The following is a 17813-nucleotide window of genomic DNA, read 5'->3' as shown; positions in this document are numbered from 1 at the left end:
GGAGCTGGAGGTCATAGTGGATCACAAGCTAAATGTGAGTGAATAGTGTAACAAGCAAACATCATTCTGGGATGTATTAGCAGGAGTATTGTAAGCAAGATACGGGAAGGAATCTTCCGTTCCACTGTGCTCTGATTCGGCCTCAACCCTAAATTACCAAAGCAATGGACAAGCTTCCTTACAGCAAACTGTTTCCTGCAGCAGACACAGCTCCCTCCTTACTTTGTTCCACTGTTCCTCTCCCTGTCCCAGCACCTGCCTGACTTTTCTGTTCCTATCGGTATCTTTCACCCCATGCCTCACCAGTTAATCAGGCAATAGTTCAGGAAGTAAGTTAGCGTAGCTCAAAACTCTTAAATTTAAAATGTTGTGAAATACTTGAGTAAAGTAAAGATGTTTGTTTTAACTCTACCATTTCCATTCCTATTCTGTGAATTCCTAATGAACTTGCTCCATCAGTTACCTAAAGTGAGATATTCCTTTCCAAACTGTGATTTAAATTCCATCCTACCTAACGGCTTTCTAAAAAGGTCTGCTGCTGTTGAGGTTTAGGCAAGATCTCACTAATGATGAAATTGGTTGATTCCACTCCCCAGTATACAGACAGAACTAGCCCTGCTTACCCACTTCCCTCAACCAAGATACCACAACCAAATCTAGACATCTGAACCTCATATTGCTGAGATTAAAACAAGTTGAATTGCCTTTAGTTTGCCCTTCACTGGGGTATGTGGAAGCATCCCTCAGCTTATCAGAGTGTAGTGTAGAACAGACTTGCAGTCTGAGATGTGTCAGTTGTATGAATTTGTGGGCCTTTAATCCCTGCTCTGTACCAGGGAGTCTGGCAAAGTCTGCCTACATCTCAGGAGGCAGAACAGAACTGGCTGATGCTGCCTCCTCAGGTGGGAACAGGCCAAAGCCCTGCTGGAAAGGGTTTGAGGAGATTTCTGCACCAAATAACCCTTCTCAAACAGGCATGGGAATAGTCCCTTTCCCAAAGCCATGTGAGTCCAGCTAAACACTTCAGTGTGTTTTACAAACAGTAACAACAAGGAGTCTGGTGGCACCTTAAAGACTAACAGATTTATTTGGGCATAAGCTTTCGTGAGTTAAAACCTCACTTCTTCGGATGCAAGAAGCTTGCATCCGAAGAAGTGAGGTTTTAACTCACGAAAGCTTATGCCCAAATAAATCTGTTAGTCTTTAAGGTGCCACCAGACTCCTTGTTGTTTTTGTAGATACAGACTAACACGGCTACCCCCTGATACTTTACAAACAGTAACTGATCCTCACCCCAGCACAGCAAGCTACATAAACAATCTAGCTTTATACAAAGCTAGGGGCATTAATTAAGGGTCTGAGCATGCCCCCAAACTCCACCTATGGAAATAGCAGATCCCATGGAGGTGATAGCAGGGTTACACTATCACCTCCATGGGTAGGTACGAGACGTGACGGGGCAAGTCCTATAGCTTATTGGAGGAGAGGGGGACAGCTGCTAAGCAGGGAGGCATGCCCAACCTTCCTCTGGCCTGGGAAACATTAAGGTGGGAACCTTTCCCAATTCACCCTGCACTATTGAAGACAGACCGAGAGGAAAGTAACAGCTACACTCAGCTTGTGGCAGGTAGGGACACATTAAGGCTCACTAGGGTGAAAGCCTCCCTCGATGCTTCTAAGGATATAGCAACTCAGCAGAGAGATGCACCTGGTGTCAGGCCCTAGCTACTGAAAAGTGGGACTTGTCTTTTCTTCAAGAAGCCTCATATACAGATCCTACATGGCTGGAGATCCCCACTCTCTCCTCTCCCCAATTTAAAAAGGCTTTATAAAAAAAATTCCTCCATACTATCTGAAGGGTACAGGTTTGCAACATTAAGCAGCTGATAATTAACTGATTTTATATTTACACCTTTACATCATTTACTATAACAATGACATGATTATGAAACAGTTGAGACATCTGAAAAGCATTGAGAAGTTATTTAATAAAAATACAGCAGTTTTCAATATAGGAAATTAAAAGGCCATTTCATTACAAACCCTACTGTAGGTTTATTACACTACCATTTTTAAAACATTATTTTTACCTTAAAAGGAAAAAAACTTTTGACACTAATTGGTATTTTATAAATTTTCCCCACAAGAGGAAGTGAAGTGAGAGGTACACCCTGAACTGGGACAGAGTTTTAATTTACACAAAAGATCAAGTATTATTAATCGCATCAATAGGTATGAATGAAACAAGACTTGAACATAATTGGACACCTTAAAACACTACATGCCAAATTTCAGTGTGAGACGACCAAGTATGGGAGCACAAGTTGAAAGGGCCAGCTGAAGCCCCTTGGAATATTTTGCCCTTTAATTCAGTAAAAGTTACAGTAAGTGTTAAACTATTTACAACCATGGACTTGGTTAAGTAGAAAAATAGGAATCTTCTTGCTCTTCTTCATCTGACCGCTCTGCTGCGTCACCTACGAACAGCTTCCCTATAACAGAGTCATTCACTGCACCTGCAACAAGAAAGCATTGGGGGGAAAAGTTGACTGGAGTAGCAAAGCACTTAGCTACACCAAGTGCAAGCAGGAAGTGAATTGCTGCTGATTTTGCTCCAACAGAACAGCTTTAGGGAGCATACCACTGCACTCCTAGCTTGAAGGCAGCAATCACCTTCAACTCAGTATCTCAAAGGATTAGGCCTGAAATGAGGAAAAGCAGCAAGGATAACAAAGCTCACCTTGATCAAAGGCAAATGTGGTGGTTCGTCCTGAGGTTGGAGTGGTAAATGCAGTTCGAGCCTGATTTAAATGACAGGGGAACAAGTTTACACAACTTTGTCCATTGTTGCATCAACTATAATGAAGATACTAGTTCACTATTATAATGCAATTATGTGTGGTGTGGGGCCCCATTCAGTAGCTGGCCTCAGAGACCATCCACCAGATTGGGTCCTCCAGGGGAGACAGATTTTGTGAATCCCACCAGGGCTTTGGCGTGACCTAGGTACCAGGAAGCAGTCGATTTTCCACATGCCCACTGTGGGAATTTAGTACCTATGGGGTGAAGCAGCAGCTGAGCTTGGGTTTGGAGGAAGTTAGGCACGTGGGGTGGATTCACAAAGAAACCTAGGCATCGTGACCGGGAGCATCGCCACGCTAACTGGGTAGGTGCCTAGAAAATCATGGATTCACAAAGCCTGGCTTTTGCACTCGGGCTCCTACATGATGAATGGAGGAAGCAGCACCTGAGAATGGGATTCACAGAAATCAGCAGGCTAGGTGGCTCCTTGCCCAAGCCAGGCCATGGCAGGTGCCAACATGAGGGAGGTATTAGGTGCCTATCACCAAGAGAGGGGCAGGGCTTAAGTCCAGGCTACAAGGAGGCACTTCCTTCAGCTTCAAACACTCTGAGGGCATTAGGCACTTTATTTTTAATAGTAAGAGGAGCTCCCTCAACTTTTATCCCAGTGGTTAGGGGACTCACCTGGGTGGTTAGGGGACTCACCTGGGTGGTTGGAGACCTCTGGTTCAAATTTCTCCCACTCTCTGCTCAACAGGGAGCAGGATTTGAACTGAGATTATCACCTCTCAGGTGAGTGCCCTAATCACTGGGCTATGGGATACTGTGATGGGGGAATCCGGCAGGCCGCCTGGTGAAGCTGTTCCATTGGGGATAACTAATGTTTAAAAACATCATTAGACTGGGGGACTGGACCTTCCCAGATGAGTGCTCTAACCACGAGACTACCCCATTACTAATGCTCTCTCTCTGGCCCCATGACTCTTTCATTATTTAAACCATGGTGCACCAGCTTCAACAGGAGAGACAGAGGGAGCCCCACATCAGAATAGCTCAACAGTTAGAGCAAATGTGAGAGCTGGCAGATCCCAGCTCAAAACTCTCCTACATCCCAGGTGAGAATCGTGACCCCTGGGCTAAGAGTTTTGAAGGAGGCTTTCTCCTCTTGTGTAAGTTGCCTAGAGGGGTCTGATTCAGTAAGGGAGCTTATCAGACAGGGCCCTGGAGGCTAGTCAGGTGTTTATCTGCCTATCTTTTCCTAGATTGTGCATCGCTCTGAGCCTTAGCCAGCTGGATGCCTGACCTGGCTGCCCGCAGTTCTCAGTGGCCATGGTTCGCCGTTCCCAGCCAATGGGAGCTGCGGGAAGCAGCAACCTGCACATCCCTGCGGCCCACACCGCTTCCCGCAGCTCCCATTGGCCGGGAATGGCAAGCCACGGCCACTGGGAGCTGCAGACGATCAAAGTAAACTGTCTCGCGGCCCGCCAGCGGATTACCCCGACGGGCCGCAGGTTGCCCACCCCTGACCTACAGGGCAAGGCAGCAGCTGATCACATGTTCTAAGGAGCTACATTTTGGACTTTGGCACCTAAAGTGCTAGTTAGGTTCCTAGATAGGGACTGGGAGTGGCTGGCTCATTACAGAAGCAACTTTTCCTCTCCTGGAATTGACACCTCCTCATCTATTATTGGGAGTGGACCACATCCACCCTGATCGAATTGGCCCTGTCAACACTGGTTCTCCACTTGCGAAGTAACTCCCTGCTCTCCATGTGTCAGTATATAATGCCTGCATCTGTAACTTTCACTCTATGCATCCGAAGAAGTGAGGTTTTTACTCACGAAAGCTTATGCCCAAATAAATCTGTTAGTCTTTAAGGTGCCACCAGACTCCTTGTTGTTTTTGTAGTTACAGACTAACACGGCTACCCCCTGATACTTAGCTCCTAGTGTTTCTGCATTTAGTCATGACCGAGAATTGCCATTTTCTGGCTAGAAGTTGTTTTCTCCAACATACAGATTTGAAGACTGGGAGCTTTTACTATAACAAGTAGGTCCACAATTACAGCTTTGCAATTGTGGGATTTTTCTGATTCCATTCAGCAGGAGGAACAGTGCACAGGAACTCCTGGCTACATACTCCATACTAGCATCACTAGTTTTCAGTTCAAATTACAGGAAAGAATCATTACCGATTTCTTCTTGATGTTGCCCCAGGTACCCTTCTTGCCTTGTGTGTTCTTTTGCATTCTAAACACATACTTATCGTAATCATGCCTGTAAATACAAACAATTCAGTCAGTATTACTGGTGTATCTACGCTGCAGATTCCAGTTGGTACAATTACAGCCATTATAAATTAGTTACCCCTTAAGGCAGAAAGGTAACAACCATTTTAAAGAAAAATGGATAACATATTTAGTCTTATTTTTAAAAAAATCCAGCACTATACTTCTGGGCATGAATTGTATGAAACTTTATAGTAACACTGTAGGCAGAATGTGCAACAGCTCTCTGAAGTGAGATACCAGTGAAACAGTCAGCATCCTCCTTTAAAAATATAGTGCTTATCCCTTCCATTCAGAAGTTGCATTCGCTACGCTTAGCACCCAAGAAGCTGCTGCTGCTTCCTCAATCAACCCCTGAAGTGAAGCCTTTTGTATTAGCCACAGTAGTTAGGAATTCTACTTCAGGACTTCTAGGAGCTACTGAGGGTTCTCAACCAGTTTTGGCCAGGTCGACACTACAAACTTTTGCTGGTATAATAATGTTGGTTAGGGATGCAGTTCTTTAGGACATTTTTATACCAGCAAAAAGCCCTGCTGTAAACTGTGTAGATGCAGTTATACTCCCAAAAACGTCTCTTTCATAGATCTTAAGGCCAGAACTGTGACCTTCTCAACTTGTCTCTGTGCATAACACAAGCCATAGAATTTCCCTGCAATAATTCCTGTTTGAACTAAAGCAGATCTTTTAGAAACACATCCAATCTTGATTTAAAAATTGCTGTGATGGAGACTCCACCACAACCCTGAATAAGTTGTTCCAGTGGCTACTTATCCTCACTGTTTAAAAAAAAAAGTCTGAATTTGTTTAGTTTTAACTTCCAGACCATGGTACTTTTCCCAGTATAAGCTGCATCTCCCACTACAGGGGTTTGCCAGTAGAGCCATCCCACTAACCTTTTCCTAGAGTGCTCTGGGGTGGCAGATACTGTGCTACCATCTAAGCCTTATCCACCGGTTCTCATGATTACCTTATATATGTAATGGAGAAAGAGGAAACATCAAACAGCTGGGCAACTCAAACCCAATTTTTACCTCAAAAAGAAAAACCACACACACTGAACTCCACGCATGAATGAAGTGAAAGGCACTCAGATACACTGGCAGTGGACAACTAACAAAAAACCCCAAGAAAGATACAACAAACCCTACACTGCTTCACATTTTCCAGACTTAGGGCATGGCTACACTTGCAGATGTAGAGTGCTGTGAGTTAAACCCGCCTTCGGAGAGCGCAATAGGGAAAGCGCTGCAGTCTGTCCACACTGACAGCTGCTTGTGCACTGGCGTGGCCACATTTGCAGCACTTGCAGCGGCATTGGGAGTGGTGCATTATGGGCAGCTATCCCAGCATGCAAGTGACTGCAATGTGTTGTTCAAATGGGGAGGTGGGGGTGGAGTGTGACAGGGAGTGTGTTGTGTGTATGTGGGGGGAGAGAGTGGGGTTTTGCGGGGCTGAGAGCATGTTAGCATGCTGTCTTGTAAGTTCAGACAGCAGCAGAGCCCCCCGCCCCCTCACCCCTCTCTCTCTCTCACACAGCATTGCACAGTAACGGCTTGCATGCCGGCAGTCAGAAGCGGAGCTTTGAAAGGGCATTTCCGCATTCCTACAGGAGTTCAAAACAATGACCAGAGTGGCCACTTGACTTAAGGGGATTATGGGATGTTTCCGGAGGCCGATCAGAGCGCAGGAACCCAACACCTCGTCCACACTGCTGCTGCAGCGCTCCAGCAGGGGCGCAACAAACGTTATTCCTCTCACTGAGGTGGAGTACCAGCAGCGCTGTAGCCGCAGAGTCAGAGCGCTCTATGTGCCTTGCCAGTGTGGACGGGGAGTGAGCTAGGGCGCCCGGGGCTGCTTTATTGTGCTGTAACTCGCAAGTATAGCCAAGCCCTCAAGATGCTTTTTTTTTGCACTTTTTAATTTCCCATTTGGTATGAAGGAATCTGGTTTCGAACTAAAGCTAAAAATACTTGAAGGGATACAAGTGAAGTGCTGTATTTGGCCCTTAAAGCATCTTTAAATGCTAACATTCTGTCCCGGCTTTTCCTTTTTGCAAATTGCCTAACACACAACACTCATGGCTCCCCCTTCCAAACATTCAGTTACAAGTAATCGAAAATGACAAGTTCACTTCTGAACCAAATTTCTTCAGATTTTTTTGAAGAAATACCACCGCCAGCACCAAGACCCTGCTAAATATGAAGCTCAATCACTAATCATAAGAGTGAAAAAGGGCAATTAATTCAGTAATTTTTAGATGTTTATTTTCAAGTTCACATAGTTCAAACAGCATGAGCAATTTTGTTAAACATCTCTCTCTGTCCAACCAAAAATTCACAGGAATGCAGGATTTCCCATGCAGGAGACTAGCCTGCATTAATATCCCAACTCCAACAACTGCCCATTACTGATGTTTCAAGAGGAAGGCAAAAAAAACCCCATAAAACCAAAGAGAGAAATATAACAATGTACCTGAACAACTTCTAACTGCAATGAAACACAACAGGAACTTTCTGTTGTGTCCTTAGAGAATCTTTCAAATGCTGGGTTTTTATTTAAGATATACACTCTTGGTATTCACCTCTAACATTTCCTGGACCTCAGCTCTGAAGCATGGAGACCGTTTTGCTAAGTCTTAATTAAACGTCGTAATTCTGCATTTTCATAAAGCTGACACGTTCTGAATCCCAGCGTGCCATCCAAGCCAGCTTCAAAATATTAAATTTCTTAGAAGTTTACTCGTTGGTTGTAAAGTTGAAACACCTGTACAACAATAACTGCAATTTATATGAAAAAGGTAGAGCCTGAACAGTGCAGATAATGCCCATCAGAACCTGCTGTACAACCAAGGAAGCAAAATGGATTCCTTTTAAGTAGAAAGACACAACTGAGAAACGCTTTGTGGCATTACACAATGAACAGCTGTTTGTAGCTCTTACCTGTTGATAGATCCCAGCATGCCAGGGCTAATATGATCACACTGAGGGGTTTTTACCAAGGGGAAGACAGCTGAGGAAGGTGTGATTGGGTTGCTGTCCATAAGCTGGAAGACGTCATCATCTTGGCTTTCCCGGAATGTTGGGAGCTACAAGAAAATCACATAATCGTCCTCATCGATGAACTAGCACTTTTAGAAACCTGTTCATTTATGACAGTGAATTAAAGATGCACCTTACTCATTCTGCTTTCCCCTCTTCGGTCTCTGGTTAAGGAGCACAGACTGGAAATAGCCGCAGCCAAATCCTTCTTCATTTGGACAGCAAAAGCCCCAGCACTTGTTTTTTGTTTTAGCAGACACCAAGAATATTGGACTGGGTTTCAATTCAGCCTCCTTTTATACATGCACAATTTTACATGTGCACTTTTTAAAAACGAATGGCTCCTGTCAGGTTTATGCTTGTAAAGTCTGTCTGTACACACGAGACAAGCCTTGAAAAGCACGCATGCAGGTGTATGTACACGCAAAGGGAACACCCACCTTTAAAAAAATAATCAGACCACACAACAGTGGAATTTTTCCATCACCAACTGCTAGTCACAGACAAACTTAGCCATCACTTGGATCTCACTTGCAGAATAAAAATTCTAACTAACTACACCTCCAGACAGTTTTATTACCTGCCTCATTTTAGATTGCTAAAAGAAACTTCCCTTCATATTCAACCTGTCTTCAAACAAGCGCTAAAACAACATCTCTCAGAACAGTCTCTGAGCCATAGCCAGGTCTGGAAGTGAATTGAAAGGGACCTAACGTCCTGAAAGGGAAAGTATTGCTAGATTTCATGTCACCTCCTCTTCAAATTTCCCCAAGAAAGTCAGATTAGAGTAGTTGCTGGGAAAATCATTACCATCAAGGTTCCTGAAGACAGTGCACCAGGATTTATTTGAGGGTCTATGTGATAAGAGGAGGCTGGGGAAATGAACCTGGTGACATTGCTATCCATAGCTTCAAGGAGCCTATTCTAGCTATTTCTTAGACACTTCTTTGGAAATTCAAGTCTCTGCAGTACTTTTGATTGAAGGGCAGACGCTTGCAGCCCAGCATGTCTAGGAGCACCTATCCCAGGGGCAGCTGATTTTACTGCTGCATTATGGATGTCAAAGGCAGACCTTATGCGATGCTTAGTAAAGATAGTCTTTAACATTTCTTACATCTCTCTTTAGGAAGAGAACTGAAGCCGTGGTGAACCTTCAGTTGGAGTGAGGTAAAGGCAGTAGAGCCTTGGGGACCAATATATTCTCAGCTCAGAGTCTAGAATTATAGCAATGCTCTCAGTAAGACTTTCACTAGCCGGGTGTGTGAAGGAAAGACTCCATTTTTAGAGTGTTTCTCTGCAATTCCTATTCTTAGACAGCAAATGGTAAATTTGGCTCTCAGTCCTGCAGGACAAGAAACCAGCTAGTATACTAGAGATTTAGAATGCATGCCAAGGACACAGCAACGTCACCTCTTCTGAGGAGTCTAGATCTTCTGCTTGCACTTCAGCTTCCAAAGTTGAAGGCCCATTAAGGGACTGTTATAAATAAGATCTTACCAAATCTTATCAGTTTCCCTTTCAGGTAGTTGAAAGCAGCTATCAAATCCCCCCTCATTCTTCTCTTCTTCAGACTAAACAATCCCACTTCCCTCAGCCTCTCCTCATAAGTCATGTGCTCCAGCCCCCTAATCATTTTTGTTGCTCTCCGCTGGACTCTCTCCAATTTTTCCACATCCTTCTTGTAGTGTGGGGCCCAAAACTGGACACACTACTCCAGATGAGGCCTCGCCAGTGTTGAATAGAGGGGAATGATCACGTCCCTCGATCTGCTGGCAATGCCCCTACTTATGCAGCCCAAAATGCCATTAGCCTTCTTGGCAAAAAGGGCACACTGCATGGGATTCTTCCATCCTAAGTGCAGGACTTGTCCTTGTTGAACCTCATCAGGTTTCTTTTGGCTCCAAACCTCTAATTTGGCTAGGTCTCTCTGTATCCTATCCCTATCCTCCAGCGTATCTACCACTCCTCCCAGTTTAGTGTCATCTGCTAATTGCTGAGGCTGCAGTCCACACCATCCTCCAGATCATTAATGAAGATATTGAACAAAACTGGCCCCAGGATCGACCCTTGGGGAACTCCGCTTGATACCGGCTGCCAACTAGACACGGAGCCATTGATCACTACCCGTTGAGCCCGACAATCTAGCCAGCTTTCTGTCCACCTTATAGTCCATCCAGCCCATATTTCTTTAACTTGCCGGCAAGAATACTGTGGGAGACCGTATCAAAAGCTTTGCTAAAGTCAAGGAATAACACATCCACTGCTTTCCCCTCATCCAAGAACCAGTTATCTCATCATGGAAGGGAATTAGGTTAGTCAGGCATGACTTGCCCTTGGTTCATCCATGCTGACTGTTCCTGATCACTTTCCTCTCCTCTAAGTGCTTCAGAATTGATTCTTTGAGGACCTGCTCCATGATTTTTCCAGGGACTGAGGTGAGGCTAACTGGCCTGTAGTTCCCCGGATCCTCCTCCTTCCCTTTTTTAAAGATGGGCACTACATTAGCCTTTTTCCAGTCATCCGGGACCTCTCCCGATCACCATGAGTTTTCAAAGATAATAGCCAATGGCTCTGCAATCACATCCGCCAACTCCTTTAGCACCCTCGGATGCAATGCATCCGGCCCCATGGACTTGTGCTCCTCCAGCTTTTCTAAATAGTCCTGAACCACTTCTTTCTCCACAGAGGGCTGGTCACCTCCTCCCCATGCTGTGCTGCCCAGTGCAGTAGTCTAGGAGCTGACCTTGTTTGTGAAGACAGAGGCAAAAAAAGCATTAAGTACATTAGCATTTTCCACATCCTCTGTCATTAGGTTGCCTCCCTCATTCAGTAAAGAGCCCACACTTTCCTTGACTTTCTTCTTGTTGCTAACATACCTGAAGAAACCCTCCTTGTTAATCTTAACATCCTTGGCTAGCTGCAACTCCAAGTGTGATTTGGCCTTCCTGATTTCACTCCTGCATGCCTGAGCAATATTTTTATATTCTTCCCTGATCATTTGTCCAATCTTCCACTTCTTGTAAGCTTCTTTTTTGTGTTTAAGATTAGCAAGGATTTCACTGTTTAGCCAAGGTGGTCGCCTGCCATATTTATTATTCTTTCTGCACATCGGGATGGTTTGTTCCTGCAACCTCAATAAGGATTCTTTAAAATACAGCCAGCTCTCCTGGACTCCTTTGCCCCTCATGTTATTCTCCCAGGGGATCCTGCCCATCAGTTCCCTGAGGGAGTCAAAGTCTGATTTTCTGAAGTCCAGGGTCTGTATTCTTCTGCTCTCCTTCTTCCTTGTGTCAGGATCCTGACCTCGACCATCTCATAGAATATCAGGGTTGGAAGGGACCGCAGGAGGTCATCTAGTCCAACCCCCTGCTCAAAGCAGGACCAAACCCCCAACTAATTTTTTTTCCCCAGATCCCTAAATGGCCCCCTCAAGGATTGAACTCACAACCCTGGGTTTAGCAGGCCAATGCTCAAACCACTGTGCTATCCCTCATGGTCACTGCCTCTCAGGTTCCCATCCACTTTTGCTTCCCCTACTAATTCTTCATGGTTTGTAAGCAGCAAGTCAAGAAGAGCTCTGCCCCTAGTTGGTTCCTCCAGCACTTGCACCAGGAAATTGTTCCCTAGACTTTCCAAAAACTTCCTGGATTGTCTGTGCACCGCTGTATTGCTCTCCCAGCAGATATCAGGGTGATTGAAGTCTCTTCACTTACTTGAAGGAAAGGTAGACGGTTTCCATCATGCCTAGCTCAAGTGGTTTTAATTCCAATCCTTTTTTGGGTTCTACTACAAAGTCAGGCATGCAAGTACACAAAACACATTACCACAAACAATATAAACACCCAGCAGTGTACCTGGAAAGAAGATATTAGGTAGGGGGGCTTTCTCCCTATTCTCAAGCAAATTTTCATATAAGATGAACAAAGCAGGATTTAAAAAAACATGTGTGGGGGCAGAGGAAGGTAGCTTGTTTTTTTAAATAAAGAGATTAGAAATTCAGGTCATGTCATAAACAATAATTCTCTAGACTTTCAAGACGACCAAGGTAGACAAGGAGGCGAAAACTGATTGAAAGGATATTTATTGGGCTGAAAGCTCTTTGGCCTACACAATGAAAGGGAATCGCTACTGACAACAGCAGCAACTGAAGCTGGGCTAAACCTGATTTAGATGCAGGTGTGGGCAAGAAAAAATTCTGTCTCTAGTTCTGTTTTACACAGTGGACAACACCTTTGACTTGTTGACATCTATTTACTCAAATGTATAAGAAACACTTGGGAGAAAAGGTATTTGTTAAAATACTCAGTATGCCCCTGAATGTTTAGTGTGAGAACTGTGAGCTTTTAAGAGTTCTCCAGCAAAACCAGGAAGGACCACATTCAATATCCCCAATTTTCAAAGTTACCAGAAACAGTTTTTTGTGAGAGACAGACAAAGCGAACATGCACGCATATTTCAGAATCTCCTTACACATCATAAAGCAACAAAAATTGGACACAGTTTCTTTCCTTTGCCGGTCTCCTTTAATCCATTTACACTGGAGGTCCAAATTGCCAACACTCAGCCATAAGTGGTCAAAGATATAAGCCCCTTCTCCCAACACAAAGTCACTGACCTATGATCCAAGAAATTGAACGGGCAGATTTCTAATAGAAGATTCAATTTAATATATTTTTTAAATGACAGATTTACCTTTACTCTTCTATTCTGTAGGGGTGTTGCACTGAAAATATCATCGTGGTCATCCTTTGGCAAATGCTCCAGGAAGTCTCTCATCTGTTGTTTCCTTTTAAATGTTCCCACCTTAGCAGTTATTACCGGCTGTTTCTTATCTGAATCTGCCAACATATTACATTTGTTCAGAGCTATTGGCTACGCTATTTGGTCTTGCAGATTATTAGTTATAGACAATACTGTTGTGATGCAAAATCCTCAGTCTTACAATCTTTGAAGTTTTCCTGCTCCCCGTACTTCTAGTTTCTATAGAATTTACACTTTATTTAAAAAAATGGCAGCGTTGTAAACATCAATTTTTTAGCTATTTTATTGGTCATTTAAGCAGAAATATTCTGTGTGTTTACATATCAGATATGAAAGACATTAGGTTTCTGTTGTACAATCTGTGACCTCAGGTGCCTTTGGCTTCATTGTGTCTCAGATCTTCTGTGCAACAGACTGATCAGACCTGAGATAGATTCAGCAGCTTCTGGAGTGAGCATTCCAGAACTAACTTTGTACAATTCAATGAGGCTTCCACCCTCTGCGGATCTGAAGCCACTTAGTTCTCACAGTTGATAAATTACAGTTTGAGTATTTAACATTAAAGCTTCAGAACAGACATGGGAACTAGCAAATGGGAGATGGTGTAATAGGTTGTGAAAGTATGTATGGAACACCACGCTACCACCTGGCAGATGCCTGCCAGGAGACATTCGCTAGGGAGGCAGATTGGTTGCCTGTGCCCACACTGAGTGTGCCATAATGCTGTCAGGTGGCAGGGTGCTGGATGCCTATAGCATTCACAGATGCTGCCTGAAACCCATTTTGAAATTCATTTGGAGGAGAGGGCTTGGCCCTTGGAGCAGTCAGCAACAGCCACAAACAGTCTTGGAGAGTCATGAAGGAAGCGAGTTCTGAGCAGATAGAAAGCCAGTGCACGCGGGAGTGAACGCGGGTCAGGATGGAAAACTGGAAGGTGAACAGATTGGTTGAGGTAGATCAATTCTGACATCACATTTGGGAAGAACTTGGGATGCAGTCATAAGGAAACCTTGTCCCTATGAAGTAAGTGTGTGTGTGTGTGGGGGGGGGGGGCGGTCAGCCATCATGGCTGCCAGTTTGATAACTCTTCTGGCCAAAAGTGATAGCCTGAGGAAGGTTACCTTCTTGGAAAGATGTGAGAGGGAGCATGTTGCCAGAGGTTTTGAAGGGAGGTTTGGGGAAGGTGGAGAGGGAAAGATTAAGGTCCCATAGATGCACAACTTTTAGTACCTGAGGGAAGCTGTTGAGAAGGCCTCTCATGAAGTGAACAGTGGTGGGGGAGTGTAAACAGAGGGTACATCCACAGGGGGAAGGAAGGCATTTAGCGCCTCCAGAGGGACCCTGACAGCTGAGGGCAAAGCCTGACATTTTGAGCTCTAAGAGGTAATCCAGGAGGGCAAAGATGGATGTGGCTGGGACTTGGGGGTGTGTGGGCCACAGGTGTACTGGTACCAAGCCTGCAGCACCGGGTCACATGCTAGGGGTGAGATGCGTGGGCACAGGAGTCTGAGCTTCTCCTGGAAGCAGGGGAGAACGTCGGGTCCAGCTCAGAGAAACTGTTGGAGTCTGACAAAGCCTCCAGGAATGGTGGAGTTGTTGGTACAGGGGGTCTGCAACACACAGCCTGGAAATGCTGCTTTTGGAGCAAGGATGGGTCATCCACCAGAGTGGGAGGTTCGATTGTAACAAGCAGCAGAGAATGCAGGTCGGACAGTTTGAGATGCACCAATGGGAGAAAGGGCTCACAATGTCCTGAAGTACGAGGAATGTCCTTGTGAGCACCCGAGGCAGGTGTCTGGGGTACCGAGTTGGCTGACAGGTGTGAAGATGCTGGTGGCATGGATGGTGCGCACCCTGGAGAGCGATCCAGACAGGCAGCCTTACCTTCAGAGTGAGGAAGTTTAGGCTGCTGCAAATGTTGTGCACCACTTCAATTCTCACTGGGCTAACAATATTACAGGATTTATAGGCAGCTGTTATTAGATTCGATTCAGCAGGGGCTGTACTGGTTAAATCCAATGTGTATGCTGAAAATGCATCAATATCAACTTACGTATGACACATGCAATAATACCACTTCTGTGTAAGTCCACCTGCTTAGTGTGGACTGAATTAAAAAACAACTCCTTGAAAAATCAGAAAAATGAAGAAATAGAAGGAACATACATGATTTGTGCAGAAAGGCCAGTACCTTTTTGTCCTTTTTTATCTAACGCAGTCTTTGTGACATGCTTTTTGGAACCTTTTGTCTGATGCTCTTCCATATATTTCTGCTGGCATTCTTCCGCAGATCGAGTACCCAAAGCCATTGCTACATCCAACCAAAAGCCATTCTTATGCTTTGGAAAACAAGCAACAGCCCTGTAAAGAGAGCAAAAAATGTAATAATCTATAGCCAGAAGAAATGGGTTGAACTACATGTTCATTCAAAAGTCAAACCTCTGATCTACAAGTCATAAGACAGACTGAATCTAACATTTACATTGTTAGGTTTAAAAAAAATGAAATCAAATTTTAAAAAAGAAACTCCACAGCAGGCAGTGCCAGACATTTTGGAGGAAGGTGTAAAACCTTCATAACAGACAATCATGCAGTGACCTGCACATGGGCGGAGTTTCTTCCTAATCTCAGGCAGAGTCATTTTTTACACCCTGAAACATGAATTCATTTCTGGTTTAAGGTTTTTTTTTAAATCCTAAAATAACTCTGGTCATTCTTATTATTCACAGAGGTGTCAAACCCTACTCAGCTCTTGGCCTCATCAATGCCTTGTGGCGATGAGTACCACAAGTTAATTTCCCTGTACATTTTAAGGGTTAGTTTTTATTTTTTTAACATCCCCTTTCTTTTTTGTATTTGGAAAGAGCAAGTGGTAGTTCCCACTTAGCTTTCTCTATCCCATTCATTAGTTTGTTTGCATCTATCATGTCACCCCTTATTCACCTGCTCCTTCAACTAAACAGTCCTGATCTCTCTCCATTTCTTCATGTGAAAAATCTTTCACACTTAGAAACATCAGCACCTTCAACTGAAGAATTTAAAAACCTAATTTCCGTGGGGTTTTTGTACAACATATATCGTTTACTTTTTGCATATCTTAACTCCCACAACAAAAAGGGAGTTTTTATTTTGTTTCTAGTCATTTTAAATTTCTAGTTTTCCTGCACTGGCACAATGCTGTAATACGTTTGACCTGTAAACCCTGTAAGGGAATATTTTAAAAAAACAGGAGACTCATGTTAAAGAAAAATTTGTTTTAATCTAAATGTAATGGTTTTGCATAACTTATTTTACCAAAACCTACATTGTCTGTGTCTTTCGTTTCAATTTTTTTTTTTTTAATAAGGTGTTTAGCAGGGGTCGGCAACCTTTCAGAAGTGGTGTGCCGAGTCTTCATTTATTCACTCTAATTTAAGGTTTCGTGTGCCAGTCATACATTTTAATGTTTTAGAAGGTCTCTTTCTAGAAGTCTATAATATATAACTAAACTATTGTTGTATGTAAAGTAAATAAGGTTTTTAAAATGTTTAAGAAGCTTCATTTAAAATTAAATTAAAATGCAGAGCCCCCCGGACTGGTGGCCAGGACCCGGGCAGTGTGAGTGCCACTGAAAATCAGCTCGTGTGCCGCCTTTGGCATGCATGCCATAGGTTGCCTACCCTTTGTGTATAGGATTGTATTGTCTGGAGAAATACTCAAAGTTCATGGTCCTTTAAAAAAAAAAAAAAAAAAAAGTCTGAAAAAGACAGTTCCAAATTTAAGAAAGAGATAAGGACTGAAAATGAAACATGAAAAACTTAAACAGAATAGTCTAAGCGAATGCTAAACACACAGTAGTGTAATTGGTACATCTTACTCTACCTTGACTGAAAAGTAATCAAAGTGATGCTAAGCAAATCTAAATGATCAAGTCTAATACATTGCTTAAAAGTCCAGGTAAATTGCTCTGTTTTTTGTTACCAAGCATAACCGCTTGCCTGTGTAGCTTCTGTAGTTCTTTCTCAGTCCAGTCTTCAGTTGCACCTGGAAAAGACTCCAAGAAATTCTGCTCCTCTCTCTTGTCAGATTCCTTTGACTTCACCGCTGAAGACTTTGTACTGTTGATAATCTTGCAATCAGGTTTTTTGGCAGACACTTTTGATTTCTTTTTTTTTCTTTGAAATTCTCGATCACAGTCTTCTGTCTCAATTTCTGACTCAAACACATAGGTCAGAGGGTTGATACTCATTTTTCTTGTGTTTACTCTCCTGTCAATCAAAGGGGCACTGCTGGACCCACCCGGAGGAGCCTTCCCTTTAGGTTCCACTTCCGATGCTTTCTTCTGATCAGACAGATCTATCCTTAACTGTCTGTTGTGGGAGGAAGTGGCTGCAGAATTTTCTATTTTTCTTTGCTCCGATGATTTTTTCTTTGTATCGCTCTGTGAGCTCTTAGCATCGGAGGAAGATTTATAATTATGAATCTCTCTTTCCACAGAGGGTTTTGTTTTCCTTTTGATAGACAGAGGGATATCTTCATTGGAGTCTTCCTCATCCTTGCTTGAGGATTCTTCCGTAGACAGTTTGTCTTGGCAAAACTGTTTCAGTGACCTTAGAGAATACTTGCAAGTCTTTAGCTCTCTCCTTGAGTTTGTTTTGCAATTTCTGGTCTCAGTTCCATATTTTGAAATACTTTGCTCTGCACTTTTTTCTGCAGTCTGGCTATTATATGTTAGGTTATTTTGATACAGCTTTTTATGCTTCAAGGGTGTCAATACAACAGTTCTTTTATCAATATTTTTAAGTTCAGCTTCAAAGTCACTTTCATCAGGATCTGAAATAAAACGTCTCGAGTCTCTTTTGTCACCGGACCCAATTTCTTTTTTGAAATTTGCTCTCTTCTCATAGATTTTTCCTAAAAGAAAAAATATTATATACAGATTGTT

The 17813-nt window shown here is 43.5% G+C and overlaps 1 protein-coding gene across 5 annotated transcripts in view; it reads right to left on the bottom strand.

Annotated features, from left to right (window-relative positions):
• Positions 1-1966: 1966 nt before the first annotated feature.
• Positions 1967-17813, bottom strand: part of MIS18BP1 (MIS18 binding protein 1) — a 39902-nt gene continuing 24055 nt past the window's right edge. For 4 of the 5 annotated variants that reach the window (XM_065594005.1, XM_065594001.1, XM_065594004.1 and 1 more), the window contains exons 11-17: positions 16867-17782; positions 15081-15250; positions 12821-12966; positions 8030-8175; positions 4994-5078; positions 2741-2801; positions 1967-2516 (exon numbers count right to left, since the gene is read on the bottom strand). In XM_065594005.1, the coding sequence (XP_065450077.1) occupies positions 2419-2516; positions 2741-2801; positions 4994-5078; positions 8030-8175; positions 12821-12966; positions 15081-15250; positions 16867-17782 (1622 nt within the window). In that variant the 3' untranslated portion in view covers positions 1967-2418. Of the gene's footprint in view, positions 2517-2740; positions 2802-4993; positions 5079-8029; positions 8176-12820; positions 12967-15080; positions 15251-16849; positions 17783-17813 lie in introns of those variants that run through there. The other variant, XR_010600842.1, reaches the window with a different exon arrangement.

Source organism: Chrysemys picta, chromosome 4 (genome assembly GCF_011386835.1).
Source record: "Chrysemys picta bellii isolate R12L10 chromosome 4, ASM1138683v2, whole genome shotgun sequence".
Taxonomy (NCBI): domain Eukaryota; kingdom Metazoa; phylum Chordata; order Testudines; family Emydidae; genus Chrysemys; species Chrysemys picta.
This window is presented reverse-complemented; position numbering and strand designations above follow the sequence as displayed.